At 44.9% G+C, this 10401-nt stretch overlaps 1 protein-coding gene across 1 annotated transcript; it reads left to right on the top strand.

The window, feature by feature from the left end:
- The first annotated feature begins 806 nt into the window (after positions 1-806).
- On the top strand, positions 807-9077 carry SHISA2 (shisa family member 2). The gene is made up of 2 exons (XM_027877560.1): positions 807-2582; positions 6795-9077. The coding sequence occupies exons 1-2, from the start codon at positions 2234-2236 to the stop codon at positions 7346-7348; spliced, it is 903 nt and encodes a 300-aa protein (XP_027733361.1). The 5' UTR covers positions 807-2233; the 3' UTR covers positions 7349-9077.
- Positions 9078-10401: the final 1324 nt, after the last annotated feature.

The raw sequence follows: 10401 nt of genomic DNA, 5'->3' as shown, positions 1-10401 counted from the left end.
AAAATATTATATTAAAAAACTATATCAGTATGACCTGCTACTATTATTTATGGTGACTAGTCTCAATTTCAAATTCTAGGAAGCAGACTAGACTTGCCAGGTAGGGTAAAATGAGTCTTTTATAGCTTATCAGTTATCTACTGAGTCTGTGATACAAGAGTATCTGAATGGTCCCATGAAAGAGGATATACCTTTTGCCTACAAATAAAATAGCCTTGCCTTCTAAGTAATATAGAATCAGGGAACTAAAAGGGACATTTAAAAATTACCTTAAGGATGATTTACTACAGAGAGCTTAAGTGACTACTTCTCCAAGGTCTCAAGTAAAGGTGTGACCACAATCTTGACTGTCTAGTATCCTTTCCACTAGTCTTACTTAAAAAAAAATCAATGAGTTTTAAAAGTACCAACACCTGTTCCTTCAGTTTTCTCAAAAAAGAACCAATGTCTGACGAAAGACTGTACAGATTAGTAACGTTCATTCAAGTTCATAGACTTTTGTCTTCATTCTCCCCTTAATCCGTGAAAGCAAAGACATTGTGTTTGAGGCAAAGTGGGGAACACACATCCTTTTCTGCCATTGCTTTCCTAGAGATTGTGGTTCATTTTCCTCAATGTCAAAGTTATTCTAAGCGCTGAAGTGGAAGGAAGAGACCCTCACTCTTTCTCTACGTGTGTGGGGATTTCTCGGAGGGAGGAGGGATAGAGGAAGGGAAGGAGTCTCTCTGAAACGCATGCGCGCCTGTGAGAGCCAAGTGCCTATAATAAGAGAGCAAGCGAAAGCGGCAGCGAACGCGAGTCTGAGTTGCGCCAGGGAAGGAGGCTTGAGGGGAGTGTGCGAGCAGCTGCCAGACGTCTCCCTCGCCTCCGCTGCCACCGTCCGCTACCTCTCTCCAGTGCGTGGCTTCTTTCTCCTAGTGTACGGGAAGAGGTGAGAGGAAAAGAAAAGGGGCAGTGTGGGGGACCCAGGAAGGCGCAAGAAGAAGGAGTGGTTCTAGTGGAGGAGACAGAGCTTGCAGCGCCCCGCAGACGGGTGGGAGCTCCCCTCGGCCTGCAGCCGGGAGAAGAGAGTGAGCAAGTCCTGGAGCTGCTCCCAGCGGCAGCAGCAGCACCACCACCACCTAGCCAACACCACCGGCGCTCAACCAGCACCAGCACCCGCACCCGCACCCGCACCCGCAACCCAACCAGCAGCAGCACCAGCAGCGCGCGAGGCGGAGAGGTTTAGCGAGTCCTGCCGCCCAGGCTCGCCGAGACTAAGACCGCAGGACGCGGCTGCCGCCACTCATCTCTCCTCCGGGAGCCAGACGCGAGCTGCTCCTGAGGCTGCTCCGTGGGTCTCCGGCTTCCTTCGGCAGAGGTCGTGTTGGTGGGGGAGCTGTTCTTCATCAGGGTCCTCGGGCTGAGTCTCCTGGCATTTAGCATCTGCCCTCAATGGGACACTTTGGGCTTCGCCCTGGGAAGGGTTTCCTTGCACAGCGCGAGTTTTGCAACCTGAAGCACGCGGACAAAGTTTGGAAATGGGGAGGGAGAGATTGAGGAGCGGCCGCACTTGCTGTTGCACTTGCTTCTAACAAGCTTCCTCTGCACCCCCCCCCCCCCCCGCGTTCTCCTCTCCTTTCTGTCTCCTGTGCTCTGTTGCCGAGGGGGATAAAGCAGCTCCCGCCTCGCCTGTCACCCTGGAATCTGACGGCTTGGGTCCCTCAGGAGTAGAATTAATTGGTCCAGTGGAGAGGGCGTGGGCCGGGGAAAGGCTTTTGGGGAGCGCATTCTCGGTGGGATGCCCGTGGAGTTGACGCTTGCTTGGGAACACCTCTGAGAGCTATCGCTCCCCACAACCACAGTGGGGACGTTCCTAGCGGCTCCTCTGACTTGCCTCTGGAGCCACCAAGGCCTCCATTCTTTCAGACTCCTGCAAGCTCCTGCCCCACTACGCTCCACCACGACTATACCCGGCTAGGGCGCCTGAGAATGTGGGAATGATGACTTAGGAGCCGCCCTCTCCATCAAATCATTGATCAACCCTGGCCTGGAAGGGGAAAGAAGGGCGCTGACCTCATGGAAAGGGGCAGACTCCGCCAGGACTTCTTCTGAACCCCTCCGTGACTGTCCCCTGTACTCAGCACCGGGCCCTTTGCCAAAGCCCCGGGTCCGGGCACTAACCCACCTAGGTGTCCCCGCGGGGCCCCTCCTCCCACTGGAGCCTGCGCCGCCCCGCGCTCCGGGTGGTGCCATGTGGGGCGGACGTCTGTGGTCCTCCTCGCCCTCCTCCTCCTCCTCCTCGGCCTCCTCCCCCACCATTCTGCAGCTGCTGCTGGCGGCGCTGTTGGCGGCGGGGGCGCGGGCCAGCGGGGAGTACTGCCACGGCTGGCTGGACGCGCAGGGCGTCTGGCGGATCGGCTTCCAGTGTCCCGAGCGCTTCGACGGCGGCGATGCCACCATCTGCTGTGGCAGCTGCGCCTTGCGCTACTGCTGCTCCAGCACCGACGCGCGGCTCGACCAAGGCGGCTGCGACAACGACCGCCAGCAGGGGGGCAGTGAGCCCGGCCGCTCGGACAAAGACAGCCCCGACGGCGCCGCAGGTAAGCGGGGGGAAGGGGGCCCCTGGGCGGGGCGGGGGCGTGCTGGGCTGGTTTTGAGGACTTGGCCAACTTTTCTCAGCCCCTAATCTTGAGAGCCGTACCATGGCACTGGACTAGATGAGACTCCAACAGAAAGACCTAGCTGAACTGGACAGGGGCAGAGTTGGAGGGATGGGCAGACGTACCTGCCAGTTGGTTCTAGTCCAGCAGCTGGCAGGAGCTAGCTGAAGTTTAGCGAGGCACTGCGCCTTTTCGGCCCTTATTTGCTTCATCAGTGTAAAGTGAGTGAGTTGTCCTAAATCATTTCTACTGCTAAGGTTGTTGTGACTTGGTCCTAGATTTTAAAGAGAAGCCTGAACCTCTTATGCACTGGGGACCCTCCTTGAGGAAATCTCCTTTCTTTTGTCTCCCTCATCTCCTCCATCCTCCTGTGTTTCCCCTCCTCCTCCTGTTCCTCCCTGACATCCTTCTCCTCCCTCTCCCCATCTCCTTGGAAGGTCCCCAGTAGATGTTTCCTAGGATCAGTCCCACCCTATTTGAGGCAAAAGGGTTAATTATGTTTTCAAGTATTTCAGGAAGAAGAACCCACCCACCTTACTTTTTGCCGCCATCTTCTCCTGTCTGGATTCCAAGACAGCTATTTTTCCCTCTTAGAGACTTCTATTTTCCTCCTGCCTTCCTCTCCAATTAAATGAATTAAATATTGAAGGAAGATAGGAAAAGTAGGGTGAATAGCAGCCAATCTAAACGGAGTCTTAACTCCTTTCCCAGCCTGGGCCACGTGCCTAACAATGTCAGGTACTGCTCCACCCCCACCCTCTGGTGGAAGGGTAAGGGGGAAAACCTGTTAGGTGTCCCCTCTGCAGGAAGGGGCCCCTTCTAGGCTTTCCTGTAGGTCAGGCTGTTCCTCATCTGTCCAATGAGGGGCTTAGATTAGGTAAACCTAAAACTTCTGTCTCTTAGGACTTTGCCTAGTGCAGTAATCAGACCTGGACAGTTTGGTGGAAGAGAAATCTTAAGTTTCTTGAGCATGGATTAAATGGCCTGTACTTCTCCCCTGCCCTGGCCTCAGGGCTCTAATGTTCTGCAACACCCATTCCCCTTCCTCCATGTGTGCTGGCAGGCAGAGCTGGCACCTGCACCTGAAACTGAATGGTGTTGCATCACATGCCTGGCCAACTTGTCTGAGACCCTGAAGAAGATGTTTAACTTTTTGTCTTTATGACTTTTAAAAAAACATTTCCTTTTAAAAGCTCTGCTCTTCTGAGATATTCTCTCCCACCCCCCCTTCAGCTCATCCCAAGTTCACCTTCTTGAGAGTGTATCCTCTGGTGAGTAGGATACAGTTCTGTGGGCAGAATATTCTAGAGGTCATAGGTCAGGTGACAATCATTTCCATGAAGCTGGGCAGTTTAGTTTTAACAAGGGCACCCTCCAGTTCATCCTGCCTTTCTGCACCATCCTGTTTCTCTGCATCCTGAACCCACAGGAGGCTGAGCGGCCTGAGATGTTCTTGTTATGAGAGGCAGTGTTTACAGAGCTGTCTCTTGTGGCCTTGTAAGAGGAGAGCTCCTTTAAACTCGGCCACTTTTTCAGTCAAGCATTTTATTACTCATGCTACTAACCATTGTTCTGTCTCTCATGGGAGGAGAGGAGAGTATAATTCTGGAAAATGTCTCAGTTTAAGGTGCCAACTCAGCTTTGCGGTGTATGTGTATGAAATAAAGCGTTAAGGAATGTGCCAATGCCAAAGCAAGGCTGTTTAATAGTAAAAGAAGAAAAATACAGGAGACTTCTTGGGACAAATTCCTGCACAACAGTTGCCTCATGACTCCACAGGAAATATGAAAGGTTGTCAAAATTATAAAGATGCTGAGATGTGCATTTTGGGGACTTCACTGCACTTTACAGAACTTTGTTTAAAAAAAATTATGCTTCACTAAATCTATTTCACACCAATGCTTCCCTATCTTGTCTAATTAAATGGTACCAGGGCTCCTGGGAGCCCTGCATTAATTATCCCTACATGCAGGTATGCAAGTCCAATTAAAATTCCTTGAAAGTGAACAATTATTATTATTTTTAAAAAGTAAGTAACATTGCATTGCTTCTGACAAGGCTTTAGGATAATGTGTATGTGTGTATGTGTGTGTATGTGTGTGTGTGTTTGTACATTTAAAGTATACTAGATTTTTAACCTTTAGTAATATATGATTAGATTTTTTTAGAGGAATACAAACATTTATAGAAAGGTTAAGAAAAAACCCAGCATATTGCTATAAAACCCTCTGGCTAACTCCAACAATTAGGACAGGTTTATTCTTGGACAGCTTTGGCGTAGCCAACTCTATAGCACCTGTTAGACCTCAAGAAACCATCCTTTTTGGCTAAGCTTTCATCACGAAAATCGAGCTTAGGTCTAGGTGATTCTACAAGGTGTTATATTTTAATAACTTTGACTCTAGGTATTTCAGAAGTCATAAAGAACATATTTAGAAGCATTACTCAATTTGAGAGAATTTGGTCTGTTCTCTCAGTACCAAGGAATTTGGCGCATTCATTCAATGTTTATTTAGCTCATACTATGTGCAAGGTGTTGTAGAGGAATATAAATAAATATAAAAGACAGTCCCTGCCCTCTAGGAGTGTATAATCTAATAGAGAGAAGATGTCTTTAAATGACTACAGTATAAGTGCATTGTGAATGACTCACATAAGTACTAGAGAAACTCAGTGAACTCATCAAGATTTTTTCCCCTCCTCTTCCCATTTGCTTACATCTCTTTTGAACATCTTGTGTTTTCCACGTGAAGAACAATTGATCAATAGTTCCAGCATTTCAGAATTTCCCCAAAAATGATGTCTTGTGAAAAGGATTAAAAAAAAAAGAAAAGAAAAAACTCTGATCCTTAATACTTGTTTTAAACCGAAATCTTGGGTTTTCAGAAGTTATTTCATGTGCTGCATAAATCTAACTGTCAGAATTCATACTGGTTGCTTTGTGTTATGATACGTTTCTTCCATTTTCTGGGAACTCCCTATGATCCCCCTTGTTTTAACTTTGGACTTACCAGTCCTGGTAGCAGTACACCTTTATGCTGCCTTGGCCTTCTCATGTCTCCTTAAATTGTCTTTCCATTCCTCTTAAACTATTTACTTTTCATTGATGTAGTCTTTTTTCCCATGCTTTTGCCTTTTGCCTGGTATAGACTGCCTCCCTCGTCAACATACCAGGCTATATCCTTCCCATAAATTTTCTTTACTAAGGAAGTCTCCAAAGATTGACTAAGAAGATTTGGCACTTTTTATTTCTACTGTAGTAAAAATGTTTAAATCTCAGCCTACTCATTCAGAAATTGTAAAGGTTCGCTCTGCACTGAAGTTGACTTTTTCATTGTCAATGAAAAAAGTCTGTTGACTAAATAGTGTCAAAAGAAGATTGCAAGGGACATATTTAATCTACTAAAGAGAATGAACTGTTTAGTGACTTAAATCCTCAAAACTACTGTTCTTGTTTTCAGTCTTGCCCAACTCTCTGCGATCCCATTTGGAGTTTTCTTGGCAGAGAAACTGAAGTGGTTTGCCATTTTCTTCTCCAGCTCATTTTACAGATGAGGAACTGAGGCAAATGGGGTTAAGTGACTTGCCTAGGGTCACATAGCTAGTGCCTGAGGTCAAATTTGAACTCAGGTCCTCCTGACTCCAGGCTTGGCTCTAGTATACTCTAGTACACTACCTAGCAGCTGCAAAATATGTGTGTGTGTGTGTGTGTATGTATATATATACCTATATATATATCTATATATATATATTTCCCTCAGAACTATACATATCCATTAATTTGGTTAGTCATGAGAATTTGTTGACTTTGTATACTTAAAGGCAATAATGTTATATTTCTTTCGAATTATTCTGTAATGTATAATTTCTGTTAATCTGAATGGATCTTTATACCCAGGTTGCTCACATTTTAGGGAGTGGGAGATGTCTTTCTGAACTATTTTGATGTTTGTTTGTTTGTTTTCGTTTGTCTTTGTTATAAACCTCAATTCCACAGCCCCTGTTTCAGGCTCAGGCTTCTTAGGGGTCAGGAAGGAAATAAAAGACAGGAAGAGGGGATAGCTCTGAAGCTATGGAGTGCAGTCAATACTGGAGTTGCGCAAACCTTCTTTAAGAGGAATCATCGTTTTCTGTCTGTATTCCTTTCTTTAGTGCCTATCTATGTGCCCTTCCTCATCGTGGGGTCGGTGTTCGTGGCCTTTATCATCCTGGGATCTTTAGTGGCTGCTTGCTGCTGCAGATGTCTGCGGCCCAAGCAGGAGCCTCAGCAGAGCCGAGCCCCCGGAGGTAATCGATTGATGGAAACGATTCCCATGATTCCAAGTGCCAGCACCTCTCGTGGGTCCTCCTCCCGTCAATCGAGTACTGCTGCCAGCTCCAGTTCCAGCGCCAATTCCGGTGCCAGAGCTCCTCCGACGAGGTCACAGACCAACTGCTGCTTGCCAGAAGGGACCATGAATAATGTATATGTCAACATGCCAACTAATTTCTCAGTGTTGAACTGTCAGCAGGCTACCCAGATTGTGCCCCACCAAGGACAATACCTGCACCCCCAGTATATGGGCTACACAGTGCAACATGACTCCATGCCCATGACCCCTGTGCCACCCTTCCTGGACGGTCTGCAAACTGGGTACAGGCAGATCCAGTCTCCTTACCCCCATGCCAGTAGCGAACAGAAGATGTACCCAGCAGTCACTGTGTGAACTCATGGACCACAAAACTGGCTTTCAGTACCTAAGATGAACAGGCAAGAAAGACTCTGGGAATGAATTCACCAACAGTCCATTGGTAAAGAATTCTCTAAACGGGAAGTCCTTGCATGTTGGACAGCATTTTTGGGGAAAGCATTTCTTTTTGATGGGCTCATTTGCTCCAAAATCTATGACAATTTCTCTTAATTAGCATTTCCAGATATGTTTCATTCCAGTGCATGATTTTTAGTGGGAAAAAAAGGATTATGTTTAAAGTGTACATGCTTTTTTGACAGCTCTGTGTGTGTGTGTGTGTGTGTATGTGTGTGTGGGTGTGTGGGTGTGTGGGTGTGTGGTGTGAGCATGAGTGTGAAAGAGAGATGCTTGAGCCAACAAGTGCCCTTTAGGTACAGTAGTCAAAAGAATTTTGTAAGTTACTAGAGTAAGGTGGTTTCTTTTTTTCCCCCACTCCCACCCCTTAACTGTATGAGATCATGATATTAGTTACCTCTTTTTCCCTTGACTATTTTGTAGACAATCAAATTGGCAATGGAAAAGAATGTAATACAATCATAAATGAAAAACCTGTTTTCTATCTAAAACTGTCCATTGGAGCTCAGCATTTCCCAGGCACATCTTAGTTTCGATGTAAATTTATGTATTTTGTCTAGTTTTGTGATTGTGAAAAGCTCCTTTATTTATGTAGTAATCTTATGACAAAATGGTTTTTTATGTACAAAAAAAAAATCACCCTTCACTGAGATATGGTATAGAGGCTTTACCAAGCAAGACTCTGGGGTTATTTTTAATCTTGAAGAAGATTAAAGAAGGGTGGAACAGCAATAAAACCATGAACTCTCTTCCTGATTGTATTTTAATCTGACTTTACCATAGCATCGAATAAGGTGCAAGACTTGGTTATTCATCTTAATGATATTTTGTGCTTTCAATTAAAAAAAATCAGTTACTGCCATCCCCTGGGTTACTTTTTGCTGTGGGAAGGTGTCCATTTCAGCATTTTATTCTGCTTGGGTTATCAGAGGCTGAATTCCTGGACAGTAGTGAGTACATTTCAGCTGTAGATGAAAAAGGAGGGTCAATATTTCTGCCTAGATCTGATGAGAACGATTTACTGTTTACATATGATCAACACAGATAAAACCATCTACAAATTTATTTAATAGGACTTTTCTACCATGATCCAAGTGTTGAGGGGTAAATTTATACCACAGACTTATGACCTTTGGCCAAAATAGGAGTATCTAGCAGTTACAGGAGAATGTGCAAATATATACCCTTCAATGAACCTTCTCTGACATGGCTTGCTATTTTCCCCCCTGGACATCAAGGACTCTTGTCATATCAAAAGAAAGGTTTACAAATATGCTAGCTTTATTCAGTAAAGAAGCTAGGCATGTCTTGTTGTTTTCCTCTCTCAGTCTCTCTGCAGGAAGCACTCCATTCATTGCACATACTCAGATAAGGACCCCTGCTCTGATTTATGAAATTCAGGTGAATCTCTTTGTATATTGTTTACGTATTAAGGAAAAAAAGTAAGTTAAGTATGTGGAAATTATTTTATTAGCTGGTGGAAACATAAGATTCTGATTGTTAATTAAAGTTTTGTGAAGTGTGGTATTTTACATGTTTTGATAATGTAAGACTATGTCGGCATCTGGTATGATTTTAAAATTTCAAAAAAGGATTCCTAAGATGTTTTTACAATTGAAGAAAAAGCATATTGTTTCTTAATAAATATTTTATGGTGTGAATTTGTGGGGGTGCTTGGGTTCTTAAAATCTCATCTGCTCATTTTTCAAACAGTTCTCTGATTTGTTTTTTGAAGAAACATCTGTCAAACAATCTAGGAAAAGTTGCTAAATTAGTGGTATGTATTCCTGTCCCCTTGTTAAGAACTACTCTTGAATGTAATTGGCCGCAGTGAGTTTTTCACGCTAAATTCTCAGAGGAAAGAAACTTTTTCTTTTCCATTTTCTGTGGGTCGTACTGATACAAGATGGATAATTATTTATGGATTGTCAAATGACTAGCCTCTTACTAGACCATCTTGGATGGAAAAGTCCTTCTAATGCAACTACATGGAAGTCATAGCATTAGAGTTGGGATTCTTATTAGAGGTCATCTAATTCCGTCTCTTAACGGATGCAGGAATCTCCTCTACACCCAGCCTCTGCTTGAATTCTTCCAATGATGGGGAGCTCATTCTCTTACACAAGACAGCCAGTTTTGTTTCAGGTCATCGTTTTCTCCTAGGGAAGGAGCACCTAGGGAAAGGGGAGAAAGAAAGATGACATAATTTTGGTATCTGCTGTAAGCACAGTGCTACTCCAAGTAAACTAAGTTCTAAGCTTAGTGAATTTTGTTTGTGTCAGTATGTGCATCTGAAAATAATGTCTCCTGATGCTTTTGGCCCACTGGTTCTCTAATGTGTAATAAGGTCAGGAGTGGCCCTCCTTTGTGAGAACAAATCCGCCTGGTGAGACGAAGCAAAGTAGGATGGGCAGAGTAGGAAAAAAATATTCACCAACTTTTGGGAGGAGAACCAGGTTGATTTGCAGCTCTCTAGTCTGAAATACAGGAGACTTCCCCCTCCCCCACTCCTTCCAATTTACAAATTCAAGATTTGCTGTTACCAATGTTCATGGTATGCCCTGCCAACTCATCCCAGGGTCAAGGGTCTCCTCTTCCCTGGGACCACCCCATTTCTTACTTACTGTAGTGGAAAGAAAACTGGATTTGGACTCCAGGAAGATCAAGGTTCAAATTCCGACTCTGACACTCACCAGCTGTGTTACCTTGGGCAAATCACTTAACCTGTCTGAGCTGTCAGAGCTTCATCACCTGATAAATGGGGAAGATAACACAGTTATAGGAATAATTACACAATTCATACTTCTGACCTTCTCACCTTGAGGTGAGGACCTGAATGTGGCTTTCAGATACCCTGAGTGTTAAATATTCCCTGCTTACATTTCATGCATTATATGTAGGACTGGAACCCTGATCTTTCTGGCTTGGAAGCTCTTTTCATTAAAAGATAGCTA

This window comes from Vombatus ursinus, unplaced genomic scaffold, assembly GCF_900497805.2.
Source record: "Vombatus ursinus unplaced genomic scaffold, bare-nosed wombat genome assembly UNPS02014813.1, whole genome shotgun sequence".
NCBI lineage: Eukaryota > Metazoa > Chordata > Mammalia > Diprotodontia > Vombatidae > Vombatus > Vombatus ursinus.
The sequence above is the reverse complement of the archived record's forward strand: the minus strand, read 5'-3'. Positions and strand labels throughout refer to the sequence as shown.